Source organism: Leptonotus elevatus, chromosome 19, assembly GCF_054856555.1.
Source record: "Leptonotus elevatus isolate MCC_2025b chromosome 19, RoL_Lele_1.0, whole genome shotgun sequence".
Lineage (NCBI taxonomy): Eukaryota > Metazoa > Chordata > Actinopteri > Syngnathiformes > Syngnathidae > Leptonotus > Leptonotus elevatus.
Window position 1 is genome coordinate 8208335 of NC_141257.1, and position 16370 is coordinate 8224704.

The following is a 16370-nucleotide window of genomic DNA, read 5'->3' on the forward strand; positions in this document are numbered from 1 at the left end:
TGACAAAAACAATCACAATTGACATCAATTCGCAATTAAAGCACCCGCGAGCTACAGCCAGACAACAACAGACCAACAATATGTAATAAAATAAATACAAACGTAATGATTATGTTCACTTTAACTGAGATTTTTGTTTAAACGTGTTTTTCGTAAATGTAATTTGGTTGGCACTGAAAAATCTACCGGTTCATGGTGCAGGTGTACCTAATGAGTTGGCCAGTCCCATCTCTTCAACTCGTTCCCACGCGGCGCTCTGGGGGTGCACAGCGGGGGTGGGCTTGGTGGTCCGCCAGGATTTCCCTCCTTGTTAATGGCTTCCTGTGTGCCAAACACACAACACAACAAGTACACTCAACACGCAGAGATTGATTCATCAGAGCATGTTTATTAAAAGGAAGTTGGATGGTGCGCCCTCCAGGGGGTGCACGAGGAAGCAGGACTTCGGTTTCGAGGAAGCAGGACTTCGGTTTCGGAAGCAGGACTTCGGTTTCGGTTTATAGGCTATAATCGGTGCTGCTTAGATGTATTTTTAGGGTGTGGGTGGGACTGGGAGCGAGGGGGTGCGCCTACATGCAAAAATTGCAAATACAACAGAAACATGTCAAAGTTTGATTGAAAGATTACAAACAGAAGAAGTAGTGGAAATCATTATTGAAAATGTTATGGCGGTCTGCTATAGCGGTTTGGGTTTTGCGTGGGAAGACTGGGGGTACGCTCACCTCTGTCGAAATATTGAAGGGGGTGCACGGCTTGAAAGGCTTTGAGAGATGCAGATGAGGCCGCAGGTGATTCTTCAGAGCTCGTTTATTTAGGGTGGGTGTCGTGAGCAACGGTAACAACTTACAAACGGTGGTGCACCCCAAAGGGTAATGCCAATTTTAGAAATGTGATAGTGGTCTCGTATAATGATTTTGTTTGGGCATTTTTGTGAGAGGGGGAGTGGTGTGCCACCTCTGTTGGAATGTTGAAGGAGGTGCACGTGGTGAAAAGTTTGTGAAGGGGGGGTGCGCAGTTTAAAAAGTTGCTCTAAAGTACAGTAAGTAAGTAATATAACACATGTTGAGAGGAGTTATTAGCTTTACAGGCCCTGGACTTACAAACAGATCTGAATTTACTGTAGAAAGACAAGGGGGTGCGCCCCACCGGTCACTTCACTTCTGTTGCTCAAACCAAACACCTGGTTTGGCTTATTCCACCCCATAAACTGCTCTCTAAAGAAAGCGGGGGCCACGCTCGCCCAGTGTTGGTTGGCTAACGTTTCAGGGCAAAACAAAGGGCTCGGGGGCAAGGGGGTGCGTGGTGGGGGCGGGGTTGTTTACGGCATGTTTCTTGCATGGGAACTTGACGGATGACCACTTGACCATCTGGAAAAGTCATTCCTGATTAGCCCGCGGCTGAGGGAGAAACGAAGAAAAGCGGGGGCGGGCAGGCACAGAGATCAATCAAGGCAGTAAATCCCTCTTGCGGCGCACCTAGGGTCCCCCTTCTAAAAAGAAAAAAGAAAACTAGAAAAACTATATAGTGAGAAAGTCTTGAAGAGTCCAGCTCATTGCCAGTCTTTTTTTGTGCCATTCAAGAGTAGATACAACGGGGAGAGGGAATGAGTAAAGAGGATGTGAAGATGATTAGTCGAAATGGCTAGAAGGGTTTGGGGACGGGTAGGGTAGAAGGCTGGCAGGTATAGGGGAAGGGTAGAAGGTACAGATGAGGCTCGATGGGGTTGGGTACACATAGACGGAACTGGTGATGGGTCGAGTCGATGGGTGACGGGCAGGCTAGAAGGGTGGCGTTAGAGAGGATGGTTAAATGGTAGCGGGGACGGATGATGAATTGAAGGTACAGGTGGTGGCTAGATAAGGTTGGGGACCGGTAAAGTGGATGGGTGATCTGTAGAGATGACTAAAGAGGATGCGAGAGGCTAACAGGTGGCGACCAGAGGGAACAGGTGCGCGGTAAAGTCCAGCTCATTGCGAGTCTTTTTGTGCCGGTCAAAAAGCTCCAATCTCCATCCCCCAAGGTCTGTAAGGTTTGCCCACAGTGGGAACCGTCGAGGCTGGAGGAATGAGGGTGGCGGCCGCGGCGGGGGAGATGAGCGGGAAGGCTCCAAAGGGGAAGGGGAACGCCGAGAGGAGATGCTTTGTCGCCGGGTGCAGGACGGTGCCGGTGACGGGGGGCCCGCGCACACTGGGAGGCAACTGTTCCGAGTGAGGGGTGGCGGTCCCGCTTCGCCTCCCGGTGGGGTGAGTCTCGGCGGACGGGGATGACGAGGCAGAAGAGGAGGACGACGAGCGGGGGCTGCTGCTACCGCTGCGGGGCAACCGGGCCGTGAGCAGCGGGTGGGGCAGGTGGGCGGCCGGCGAGGCGAAGGCGGACCCCCACGCCGCCAGGTGGCCCAGACCCGAGTGGGCCTCGCGTTGGCTGGCGTAGTTGTTCAGGTGCGACACCAGCCGGATCCTCAGGGGGTCGGCGTTGTCCAAACCCTCCATGACGCTCAGGTAGCGCGCTGTCTCCGCCAGGCACTCCCGAAAACCCAGACCGCGGTAATCCATTGCCAAGGCGTGGGCGTCGAAAAAGCCTGAAGGGGGGAGGGGCTTCAATTAATCTACACATGCAACGAATAGAGGGGAGCGTAAAAAAACAACAACTCCACATTCAAAACATGCTCGCACGCCATTTTGGTATTTGACTACAAACACTACAAGTACCCGCCTAAACGGGAATGGTAGCCACTTAACCTGTCCTGCCTAAACGCGTCTGGCAACATATAGTTGAGGGCACTTCAACTAAATCCCGCACTTAAAACAAGCTTACCCAGAAAACTTTTGATGGGCGACAACAATGTGACAAGATTGTCAGACCCATTTGGGCAGGGCAGGTAGACCGAGCCTCTACATATCCCGTATAAAATGGTAAAGGGAACTCCACATTCAAACTTTTACCCAGAAACTGACACCCTTCTGGTGGGTGTCTACTAATTAACAACAACCCGTTTCGGCGGGAATAGTAGCCACATAACGTCGTGTGACATGTAAACGGGACGCATCAATTAAACCTCACATTCAAACAAGCGTACCCACAAACTAGTCAATCTACATTTACAATACTTTGACTGCAGTCTTTACATAGGCGACAATTCAAAAAGGCTGTAAATTAAAATTAGGTGGATGTGCTGCCTAGACGGGTTGGGAGCTTTAATTACACTTTGGGACACTTTAATTACTCACAAAGTAAACCATCCAAGAAATCAAAAACATTTTGACAAGCATCTACAACTTGACAAGATTATCACGCCCATTTATGCACCACCATTTTGTTTGTTTTTTTATATTTAATACACGATCAAAGGTAATGTTTACCTTTTCCACCTGCGGCGTGAAGCATCTTCAGGTGGTCCACGGTCATCTGTAAAATCTCCGCTTTCTCCAATTTGGCCGAGCCCTGAAGTGCGCATGCGCATAAATAAATCACTTTGCAATGATTGGATTTAAAGGTGTACACACGCAAACACAAACGCACCTGCTTTTCGAAGGCGCTCGGCACCAGCCTGCGAAGTTCACTCAGGCTGTTGTTGATTCTGTCACGACGACGTTTCTCGATGATCTAAAATCACGAGAGCGAAATACGCCATTTGAGTTAACGTCCCAACTTTTTGGGGGTTTATTTATTTTAAAACAACAAAAGTGGACTCACTCCCCGCCGCCTTTTCCTCGCTTGCACTTGAACGGAAGTGCTTGGAGACGCCGAGCTAAGAGAGCGAATATTCCTGAACAAAAATCACAACAATACAATACTTTATTATTTTTGAGTTGACTATAACAACCACAAAAGTCAAGACGTTAAGTTTCAAGTAAAAAAAAAAAAGAGAGAAAAAAGACGTTATGTAGGCAATAAAGTTTTTTTTAAGTTGCGTCCACAACGCACCCGCTTTCGTCGCCGCTGTCCTTCTCCACCTCGATGGCTTCGTCCAGCTCGCTGTCCGACGAGCTGAACTCGTGACTCCTCTTCATCGTGTCCTCGGTGTTCGTCGTCGCAGTCGTAATCCTCCGCCAGCGTGGCCGTGTCAGTCGGTTGCGTGTGGCTGCCTCGGCGTTCCCACGGTGTCATTTGAAGGCTCGGCGCGAGAGGGCGGGGCCCTCTCCGGAGGCGGCCAATCAGGGAGCGACCTCACGCTTTGATTGACGGGCCCCCTTCCCCGTGTGCGTGCGTGCGGGTCCCGGCGGCCGAGACGGTGGTTGGCCGGCTGTCAGCACGCGCTCGGCCGTGGGAAAGTTCCCCCCCGGCCGGCGCTGATAACCAATCAGAGGCCGGCGGCCGTCTCCTCCGGCGCTGCGCTGAATGGTCGACGGGGCGACGGGCGGTCTGCGAGCCAGCGTGTGAACGTGTAATGCAATACACACACGCGCGCGCGCGCACACACGCAAACACGCACACACCATCCAGCCAGCAAGCGGAGACGAGGGGGAGGAAGCCTCCCCCTCCCGCTACCTCCTCCTTAATGCAATGCAATGACGTCTTGTTGTTTGACAGCCCCATTGCAGTGTTTGTACACAAGAGGGGTCTCGTTTTACCACATGGGAGGGGGGTGGGGGTCCCCTTCAGTTTACGCAATAATCTTAAAATCCACAAAGGTCACTTCATTAGGTACAACCTCGAGGTGGTGGCAATTCTATTCTATGGAAATAAATATGCTGTAATGTGTGATGTTAATTATTTAGGACCCCAGAACATTTAAAATCCATGCCCTTTTCTGTCTTTTTGAACTATTTTTGTCAACTTTGGAGAATTTTCAAACTATTCAGAGGACCCCGTAAAACGACCCTAAAATGGTCGTTTTCTAATCTAAACGGATGACTTCCTATATCTTTTCAGGCATGACTTCTTGAGACTTTTTTGTGGGTCTATTAATGGTAGTCATGTCTACCAAATTTCACATTGGTACGCAACACTGGCGCCGGGGGCTAAATTTTCAAACAATTCAAATGACTCCCGAAAATGGCCAAAATGACCCTAAAACTGTCTTTTTATACTAAGATGGCCTCCTTCCTGTTTCTTTTTCAACTATCCTTCTTGAGGCTTTTTTGTGGCTCTACTCATGGTAGACGCGCCTACCAAATTTCAAATGACTAAAAAAGAAAACTGGCTTTGGGGTCTGAAGTTTCAAACAACTCCAAGGATCACGAAAATGGCTAAAATGACCCTAAAATGGTTGTTTCAAATCGAAATGGAAGACCTACTGTGTCTTCTCAAGTATGCCTTCTTAAGACTTTTTTTGTGGATCTACTCATGGTAGACACGCCTACCAAATCTCCCGTTCCAACGTAAAACTGGCTTTGGGGGCTGAATTTTTAAACAATTCAAAGGACTCCCGGAGATGGCCCAGTTTTCTTCAAACCAAGATGGCCACCTTCCTGTGTCTTTTCCAACATTGTTTCTTGAGACTTTTTTTGTGGGTCTACTCATGGTAGTCGTGTCTACCAAATTTCACATTGCTATGTAAAACCGGCTTCGGGGGCAACATTTTAAAAACAATCAATGGGGGGTTGTTCAATGTGTGAAAAACATGAACTTGCCAAAAGCTCATTGCTTGTGCGACGTGATGCAACCTGAATCCTTTGTCACAATAAACACAGGTGTGCATCCACATGTTTGTGTATGCGAGAGGGATTGGGGGTGAGAGGGGGGGGGGGGGGGTTGAGTGGTGGAATGGTGGGGGTGAAGTTGCGTTGAGCTCATTTGTTGTATTTCAAGTTGAACCAGAGTTCCCACGCTGTTATTTTCTGCCCCTCCACTCTTTGTTCTGGCGTCTCATCACATGTTGTGATTAGTCGGGCCGCCCTTTCGGGGGCTGCCCTTTGAAGGTGAGGGACACCCCCCACCCCCAACCACCTCCCCAGCCTCTGTCTGCAAATCAGGCCACCAATCCCAATTACACTCCAAACAATGGTGGTTTCGCTGACGCTTGGGTGTCTGGATCTAATCTTGGCTGTCTTTTATTTTGTGCGCTTCAAGGCTACGCGTGACACATGAAGGACTTTTATTTTGAAAGGCTGTTTGTGTGGTCATTTGGAAAGAGATAATTCGTGTCTCAGCGTTCTCTCGTTATGTTGCACATTTAACGGAAAAGCATTGCAGCTGTCCAGTTTCAACAAAACAAGCTTACGCAATTGCAACAAACTATTATGACTGAAAACCATACTGGCTTTCAATCTTGAGGTGACATAATGCTGCACGGCTCCCGCAGAGTTTAACACGTGTCAGAATTCAAGATAGTTAATAGATTTGTTGTTGAGTTCTTTTCAACACCAATTTGGTAGATTGTGCATACAAATAACAGATGGGAACAGACCAACAGCATAACATTTGTGAAAAAATGGGAAATTGACCAAATTTGGACATACGAGGGTTCCAACAGACAGCGGCGATTATATATGTTGTTTTTGAATGCATTGCTACTCTGAAAATTTAGAGTAACATCAATGCTAATTTTTGTTAGCATGGCATTTCACATTGCATGTATGTTAACGGTTAAATGTCCCTAAAATGGTCGCTTCAAATCCAAATGACAAACTTTCTGTGTTTTTTTGGGCTTGGCTTCTTGAGACTTTTTTGTGGGTCTGCTCAAGATAGACATGTCCACCAAATTTCACGTTGCCAAGTCAAACTGACTTAGGGGGCTGAATTTTCAAAACAATTCAAAGGACCACTGAAATGGCCAACAAAATCCCAAAATGGTCAAAGACAACCAAAATGGTGGACACTCCGTGCGATTTTGGGCAAGGGTTCTTGAGACTTTTTTGTGGCTCTACTCATGATAGATGTGTCTACCAAATTTCATATTACCTCATAAAATCAACTTGGGGGGCTGAATTTGGCCAACTTACCTTAAAATGGCTGCTTCAAATCAAAATGGTAGCCTTCCTGTGTCTTTTTCAACATGGTTTCTTGAGACTTTTTTTTGTGTGGGTCTACTCATGATAGACATGTTTACCAAATTTCAAATGATATGATGGAAATGATGGACATTTTAGTGTTCAAATAAACAATATAGAATTTTCTTTTGTTTGACTAATTCGTTTTGCAGTTAATGCACGTTCACTGCTTTTACTCTTCCATGTCGTCTCGCAGTTTGTTTGTTTTGCTTTGGACTTCCTACCGAGAAGTGACAAAGGTTTTGACTCTGAGACCCGACGCCGACCGACGCCGATGACAGACGTTCAGGAAGTCGCCCTAACCTTAAAACGGCAAATGCTAATTGAACCGTCTGAGTGGCGACACAGGAAGTTTCACGTCTGACGCTTACTTTGTGTAAGCGGTTTCCGTGGCGACAGACCCTTTCACGCACCTCGCCGCTCTTATTAGCATGTAGCTTCTCTGTAGACGATGAACGCCCATTCTTCTGTTTTGACTTTTTGTGCGAATTTTCTGGAAACTTTATTGGTAAACGAAGCAATTGACTCACAGCTTCCTTTATCTGCCATTTTTTCTTCTTTTGAGTGGTTAGCAATGGGCTAGTTAGCTAGCTAGCAAAACCAGACCATTTTGCCCCGGGTGTCTCATCACCCTACAATAACACAGTGAAGCAACAAGTGGCTAGCTAATGCTAAGGTGGCGGCAGCATGCAGATGTTCATTGGCCGCAAACAATGCGTGGAGGCTGCTTATTGTTTGGTAAACTCGCGGAACCTTGCTCACCCCTGACGGCCAGAGGAAGTGGCGGCTAATTCTGCTCGAGGCGTGTGCGATACACACACACACACCATTGTGTGCGTGTGTTGCTAGGATTGTCCTTTGTATAGTGCTTGGGGGGGTCGGACATGATGTCATTGTTCACCCTTGTCGGTTCCCCTGTTAGCGTTGTTAGCGGGTGGCCTAACATTAAAACGCGCATAAATGCGCGCGCGCACACTCGTGTTCGTATTGAGGAAGTGTTCAAGTTGACCTGTTGACATCTCGCATTAGTTGAACTCATTTAGTTGATACAAAAATCTGCTTTTGGGAAAAACTGCTACAATCTTTGTATGTATGTAGATTAGGGCACGTTATGTTTTAAATATTTATTGGATTAGTATTATTTTATTGATTCTATTCATGATGATTCTTTGATGGGAAATTTAATTTCAAAGGATGATTATAATGTTTGATTTAAAAATAAAGTAATATGGTAAAAGTAGTGGGAGAATGTATCACTTAGTCATTAGTTAATGTAATCATTTAAACTTTAAAGTATGGATGAATGAATACAAAAAAATGATCATGAAATATATTAAACATCGGTATTAAGCACTTTAAAAAAAATTGATTGAACAATATAAAAATATTAACATAATTAATTTGTATAAAATGATAAATTGATTAATTTAAAAAAATCTGATGATATTTTTTAATATATTCATTAAAAAATATTAAATGCAAAAAACAGAATGATAGTGCATATATTTTTTTACTTTTGCATCTTAAAAAAAAATCTTTGGTATATTGATTTGATAAAATTAATAAAATATGCATCAGTTTTACGGTTTATAAATATTGCGCTGATAAAAAAAAACACATTCATAAATAATAAAACTAGCCCATTGGTGGCCTTTTAGCACTTCAAAGATGAAAACAAGACAAAACAAACAAAAAAGTCTTGTGCGTGTTTCTTTCGGCAGCTGTGGAAGTGCGTCAAGTTTCAAACGTCACATCTGTGATTTGACTTGAAGTGACAGGAAGCTCGTCGCGTCCTCTGATGTCTCGTCAAATAAGTCGGCCTCCCGTCTGGTGGGGGGTGGGGTGTGGTGGGGGGGATTTTAAAACGAGGGCGTCTACGTGGAGCTACACCAAAATTGGCCAATTAGAACAAAGGTCACAGTTTCACTTTCAAACCACCTCACTCGATTTTTCAATTAGGATTTGATAAAAATAAATAAATAAATAAAAACTCTTCAGTTTTTCATCCTGAAGTTGCAACTTGCGGACACATGCGCATTGGCGTCTAATCTGTCACCTTGAGCCGCTAATTCCATAACCAGCATCAACTGCGACCAACAGCTTTTAGCGTTTGACACTTGACACGCGGTGGATAAAGCGACGAGGGAGGGGAGCAGGAAAAGAAGAAGGAGAAGAAGAAAAAAAATCCCACCCTGCGGCAACGGTGGCGGGGCGCGACGAGGGGGGGGGGGGGGGGAATCCTTCTGACCTCGCTAATGACGGCAGGTCAGGAGTCAGCTGCTGACGGGAACGTCTGCGGAGCGCGTGACCGGCGCCTGGGAACCAAATCATCGCACCGTGAGCCCGGCAAATTCAGACCTACTGTGTGTGTGTGTGTGTGTGTGTGTGTGTGTGTGTGTGTGTGTGTGTGTGTGTGTTGTGTGTCCCGTCTCATGGCCTATCTAGAACATCATAAGATTCGACTTTAGCTTCTAGCTAATCCCACAATAAAAAAAATACATCGTTTTTTGTAGGATTTGTCATATTCGTATGTGATCAAGTCTCAGATTGACAGCGGGTGCTGCTGGTTTGGTTAGCAACAGCGCAATAGCAGGATTCGATTGCATTGCGATATGTTTCGTTCCAACTGGATCATTAATACGATTGGCTCCGATTACAACGCAATACAATGGGATTCACTTGAGTTAAGATACCATCTGATGACACGATTTCAGTTACGATGGAATGCGATTTGATTGAAAGCAAGATATGATTCCATTTTTTGGCACCTGTTACGATACCATCCACTCCGTTTATAATGCGATATAACTCGATTCGCATTAAAACACGTATTTTTTTTTATATACATGTTGCAAAAGCTCATAATGTGACACTAATCTATCAGGAAAAACAACACATTACTCTTTCTGTAAAATTACATTGTAATAACCCTGTAATTACACCAGGATGAACATTTTGTACTTTTCCCCCCCTACTAAACTGTGGTGAGGCCACATTGTGTGGTATAGCACATACAGTCCCCTAAAGTATTTTATGGCTCTGCCATAAGCAATAAAATATGGAATATTTGACTTGTGATGTTTCTCCGCATGCTGTCTGGCGACATTCAAGATTCTTCCGAGTAGATTTCAAGGAGGACGGCGCCGACCTCGTGAGGACCCATCGTGCCTTTTTTTCTTTTCTTCTTCTACTACCCCGCCTTCGCCCTCGTTCCCGTTCCTCTCCAGAGGCTTTGCACGGACATTTCCCAACAATCCCGACTATTAGCGGAGGCTTGTGATGTCTGATCCCGCCTCGCCATGCCCCCCCCCTCCCCCCGGTCCGTGGGGGCCTGATGTGGAAAAGGCGGGTAAGGAAAAAAAAAAAAAAAAAGAGACAAAAATCCCGTCTGATACTGATTTGTGTGCGACGACGAGCGACGCGTCAACCCGCGTTTGGCTCGTCTTGAAACGACATGTGCTCCACAGATGGACAAACAATCACGCACACACTCGCACATTTACCCACAATAAAGGTGGGGTGTCAAGAGGTGGTGTGTCCCCTCACTTGGAAAGACAAGAACACACACGCTCGCGCACACACTCAATATCAAGTGAAAGATGCCACGCACGCGCACGACAGCGAGACGCCCGGATTTGTCTCCGCTAACGGAAAGACAACAACGCTCACAGACACAATAAAATGTGTGCCTACAAGTACAGAAAGACAAGAATACACACACTCATGAGAATATTGGGGGAGGTGGGATGCTGCATGTGCGTGTATGCGTGTGTGCGCGCGTTTGTAGTGGCGGCTGGCGGCCATCGACACAGCTGTCTGTTACACACACACAAACACACACACTTGTAGGAGTACAGTGTGCGTCTGTGAGAGACCCCCCCCCCCCACGACTGTTTCCCATGGAAGGAAAACAAAGACTAACACACACACACACACACATGCACACGCACGCACGCACGCACATCAGCTGACCACGCAACACTGCACACACGAAGCCAGGCTAACGTGTTTGTGCCTCAAAATGCTGCTAAAGATAAATCCCCAGTAAAGTGACTCCCGATATGAATCGATTCACTTTGATCACGATGCAATGAGTCCAAAGCGACTCCCAAAGTGACTCCCGATGCGAATCGATTTAATCTGATCACGACTCGATGCAATATTTGTTTGAGTCTAAAGTGACTTCTGAAACGAATCGATTTACTCTGATCACGATGCAATATGATTCGATTGAGTCCAAAGTGACTCCCGATGCGAATCGATTTACTCTGATAACGATACAATATGATTCGATTGAGTTCAAAGCGACTCCCGATTTGAATCGATTTACTCTGATCACGATGCAATATGATTTGATTGACTCCTGATGCAAAATGCAATATGACGCACTTGAATTAGGATGAAATACGATTAACTGGGATCCAACACACATCTCACAACAGTTTCAATCATTTGCAGTAAGAAACCCCTCACTTGAATTAGGATAGATTTTTTTTTCCGATTCCGATTTTGAGTACTCCAACTGCGAACTTCCAAGTTTTTAACAAGGCAAAAAAACACAAGGCGCAATCTGTCCCGGTCTTACTGGAAACGTTTGCTTATTTTTCGCCGGCTATGACGTTATTAGCGGACATGTGTGAGCCTTCCCGCCTTTCATGTTTGCGATGTTTGTGATCCCACATGCAAATGACAGAAAATCACGTGACGGCCGTACGAGAAACGCTTTGACGTGATTCGGCGGCCGACCGCACATACTTGCTTTGTTGGCGCGGAGATGCGCGAGGCTCGCCGCGCGCGCTTGCGGTTATCGATGCGTGCTTGTGATCAGGAGCGCCGCTTGCGCAACACGCACGCACGCCACTGTGCTCTGTGCGTGCGCGCGTGGATGTGTGAGAACGAGTGTGGGAGCGAGAAGCGGCCCAGACACAAGGAGATAATCAGTCAGCTCCAAATGAAAGGCTACGCCCGCCCACAAGGAAAGACGGCAAACATCTTCACGCTTTGACCATTTCAAACGGCAACAAAAATGTCAATTGGATCGTGCTTTCATTACGTGTCGAGCAATTCTAGTGGGCGGGGTTTCAGGTTTGTGGGCTCTTATATATGCCTCCAACGTTTTGTAAATTTTGGTGTAACGTGCAGCCATTTTTTTTAAATTATATATATATAAATTATTTTGCCACGGCAACAGGAAATTATCTTTTGCAGCTGCTTCTTTTTATCATAAATGATAAATAATTTGGATGTACATACTTTAATATTGACATCGCTATGTGTAAAGAAATGGGAAATGATCATTTTTTGAAAAACAAGAATTCACACATCCATGCATTGACAATTACATCATTCTGTGTACATTTTAGTAGGAAAATATATTGGGAGGCGAGTCTCCTTTCGGGCAATATTAATGCAGCAATTATTTATTTATTTTATTTATGTTTATCGCTAAACTGCAAAAAACAAAAAAAGGCTCTTATTTTGTAAAATGTAAAACATTGCAAATTTTAGCATTAGCAAAGAAAATATTTAATAGAGTTGGAAAACTTGAGGCACTCTTATGTAAAAAAAAAAAAATGGCAGGTCAATTTTGTTCTTTTGTAAATGTCAATAAAATATTGCTAATGTTAGAATTAGCAGGGAAAATTTTTAATTGATTTGGAAAACCTGGGGCACTCTTAAGTCAAGGTCGCCACTATTGGCAACATTAGCATTAGCTCACCCGACACTTCCTGTCACACCACTCGTCATTGTGCACCCCCCCCCCCCCTCCATCTCGGCCCCCAACCAGCTTTTTTGGAACCTCGCCGAAGGTCGAGGAGTGGCACAGATGTGCCTTCTTGTTGGCACCTCGACGGGTTGCAGTCAGGGTGACTCGGGGCTTGTTCTTGGGATCTGGAGAGAGGTTGGATTGGGTGCGGGGGTAGGGGGCGGGGGGTGCGCGGCGGGGCCCCCGAAGCCCGGATGAGAGCTTCCTTTGTGGGACACAAAGCATTGCCTGTGCTGGGAAAGACCGCCGCCGACAACGATGGGAACTTCCAGACGCCGTAGTTCAGCTAGCGTGCTAACCGCTAACGGAGTCCGCCTGAAGCTTTTTTTTCACACACTCAGAAGTTCATCTTAAATGTTATTGAAGCAACAACATATGATCGGTTTCCATTAAGTGGTCAAGTTTTGTTTTGTTTGTCACGGTACGGTTTGAAGCAAATGTTTTTTTATTTGTATTACATTATTGATTTCACACTACGCACGCTTCAGTTTGTAATGCTAACAAGAGTTTGACATCTGAATCAAATTTTTATGACTTTATGGTATCAATCAAAAAAATTTTGTGTGTCGAAAGAATGACAATTTCCAACATATGTACATAATCTAATTATTAAGCTAAATTATTTACATTAACCAGCCCTGTTAAACTGAATTTTTGACGTCAATATCCGTCAATGGCAGTGAATGAGTTAACTTTGACCTCACATTTCAATACCTTCTGCAGCCCGTTGAGATCCTTTACTTGGGTCAAAATATTCGGTCATTTTGTATAAAACAACCCCAAAAAAATTGGGTCAAATTGACCCATAAAGTGGATCGGTCCATTTTTGATCCATAATTGGGTTACTTTTGACCCAACTGTTTTTAGATTGTAGTTTCAATATTAGTTTACATTTAAAAACAATATGTATTAGATGTGTGCGATATTTAATAAACACCATGGTAACTTTTCTTACCTAGCGTTGCATTTCGGCTGAGTAAAATAAAAAAGCAGGCGAGCTGAGCCATTGAAGCCAAAAGTCAAAAATGCAAATTTGGTATGACATCATCTAAAGGTGCTTTTCTATTGGTTGCTGCTAATAGATGACGTCACTTCTGTGTGCCACACTTTCAAACGTCCTTATTACGGTTAATATTGAAATAAATATACTAAGTATACATTTAAAATCAACCCCATGTATTACAGTAATGACCAAATATTAAAACGATAGACGTTTTTCGCTCTAATTATAGTTTTAGCTAGTTTTGTAAACATATAATGTAGTTTCAGTTTTGTAAAAGCATTTTCGTTTTTATTTTATTTTGTAAAAATATTTTTTTTTTTTGAATTTTAGTCTTAAGTTATTTTGTTAGTTTTCGTTAACTAAAATATAAAAATGGTTGTCATTTTTTTTTATGTTGCTTAGCCCCGCCTTCTTATACAGCGTCAAGATACGGTGATGAGAATAGTAAAGTACGGCGTCTATTTTGGAGGCTTTGGGAACGGTCGGGGTGGGTGAGCCCCTTTGGGTCTTTTTGTTTTTGACGTCTAGCGTGACATTGTGCGTCCATTTGTGTATTTTTTGTGCCTCTGTTCCCGCCAATCGGCGCGGTGGAAATCCCCGCCACTGCCCGCCGCCGCCGCCGCCGAGAAGGACGTGCTGCAGTCTCACAGCTATTTCTGGGACGTTGAGAAAAGTGGCGGCCCCGAGAGGGACGCGGGTGCCCTGGGAGAGGTCCACCATGGGGGAAATTAGACGGGCGGCGGGGACCGGATTTTGCTTTGATTTCTCCCTGCTTACGTTTTTGTGTCATTACGAGCACGAAATTCAAAGTAGCAAGCCAAGTATGACTTCAAAAAGAAAAAGTTCACAAGCAACAACTTGCTATTTAGTCAAAGTTTGGCATGCTAAAAGTTGCATTTATTAAGTGTTTAGAAGGGTGCGAGCCGGGTTCATAATGGTTTGTATTCATAGTGGTATAAATCACCCAAAAATAAAGACATAATAATAATAAAAAGTCCACCTCTGCTTCATTGAAATTCACTTTCAAGCATGCTACAAGACCCCTTGAAGAAACAAACGAGGCTGGTATGAACTTGAGTTGTTTTTGTTTTGTTTTTATCTGCAAGAAAAGCAGGAAGCGTTTGAATTTTCAATGCCAACACTTCAAACACACACAAGGTTATTGTGTGACACTAGCGCACACACACACACACACACACCAGAATCCCCCCTGGTGGCATGCGAGTGCCATCGTGGACAACACAGCACAACACACAGGACAGGCAATGTGTGTGTGTGTGCGCACGGCAAATGTGCCTGTAACCTTTGACCTGTGACAACATGGGAAAGTAGGTGTGTTCAGCTGTCAGGAGCGCACACACATACACGCACAAAGAGAATCATTTGGCAGCAATTAACAAACACATTACAGTTAGAATGATGTCATGATGTTGTCAAGCATACTTGCATGTGATGGCTTGCGCACCCCCATAATACTTGGTCTGCGCACCTCTATAGAATATAACATTTGATGGTCTTCTACCTCCATATTTTGACAATATTTTTTGATTTTAATCTGTGCACCACTCAAGTATCATATTTACTGGTGTGCGCACCTCCATATTGGTTGGTTGGCGCACCTCTAATTGATCGCATTTAGTCATCTGCCACCATGTTAAGACCACATTAAAAAAAAATCTGTTCTCCACTAATTGACGTGGTTTGCGCACCTCCATATTTGGTTGGTGCACCACTAATTTGTCATATTTAGTGGTATGCCACTTACATGTGTAGACATTTTTTTCAATCTATGCACCTGTAATGTACCATATGTACTGGTTTTGTAGACCTCTATATATAAATGCTACTTAATGATCTGCGCACCACTACACACACCACTAATTTAACATATTTAGTGGTCTGCACACCTCCAAATGATGCTTAATATTGTGCATATATGCTGTATTATGGCATGTTTAATGGCATCTGCAACTAAAAATATTTCCTTGTGTGCGCACCTCCATATGGCTAGTGCACCCCTAATTTGCCATATTTAGAGATCTGCCACCTCCTTGTTTAGACCGCATTAAAAAAAATAATCTGTTCACTTCTAATGCTCCGTATTTACTTGTTTTGCGCACCTCCATATTTAGACCCTACCTAATGGTCTGCGCACCTCCACATTAACATACTTAATGTTGTGCATATATGCTACATTTATGGCATGTTTAATAGCCTCTCCACCTGTAATGTACCATGTTTATGGGTCTGCGCACCCCCGTCTTGAGGCACATGTACAGACAGTAAGGTCTACAGGGACACACACACACACACACAGACACACACACACACACCCGTGGTGGTGCGGGGGACTTTTGAAGACATATTTCTCACAGTCCCCCGCCAGCGCAGGAATGCGAAGCATCCCATTGGCCTCCTGGGCCGCGCTCCCACGTCACGCGCCGGGCGGCGGCCCCGCATTCCCACCGGGCTGTGGTCACGCGGCGCCCGCCTCGCGCTAAAGCGGCACCGGAGTGGACCGCACGTTTGTCTTTGAAGCAGCACAAAAGGACGTCGACCGGAAATCAGAGCGTCCAATCTATTTGATGTTTAGTGTAATCGCCGCTAATGGATAGCAAGTCGCTAATTAGCCGGCGGGCCTCGGGCTGTGTGATAAAAACAGGGAGGG

General features: G+C 45.0%; 1 protein-coding gene across 2 annotated transcripts; it reads right to left on the reverse strand.

Moving 5' to 3' along the window:
- Positions 1-368: 368 nt before the first annotated feature.
- hey1 (hes-related family bHLH transcription factor with YRPW motif 1) lies at positions 369-4920 on the reverse strand. Of its 2 annotated transcripts, XR_015091258.1 has the most exons (6): positions 3925-4920; positions 3694-3766; positions 3520-3603; positions 3360-3441; positions 723-2578; positions 369-569 (listed from the first exon to the last, which is right to left on the reverse strand). XR_015091258.1 is itself a non-coding variant. In XM_086062730.1 (5 exons), exons 1-5 carry the CDS (start codon positions 4008-4010, stop codon positions 1992-1994), a joined length of 912 nt encoding a protein of 303 aa, XP_085918856.1. In that variant the 5' UTR covers positions 4011-4920; the 3' UTR covers positions 369-1991. The 2 variants fall into 2 exon arrangements, 1 of the variants encoding a protein (XP_085918856.1); XM_086062730.1 differs by having other exon boundaries at positions 369-2578.
- Between the last annotated feature and the right edge of the window lie 11450 nt (positions 4921-16370).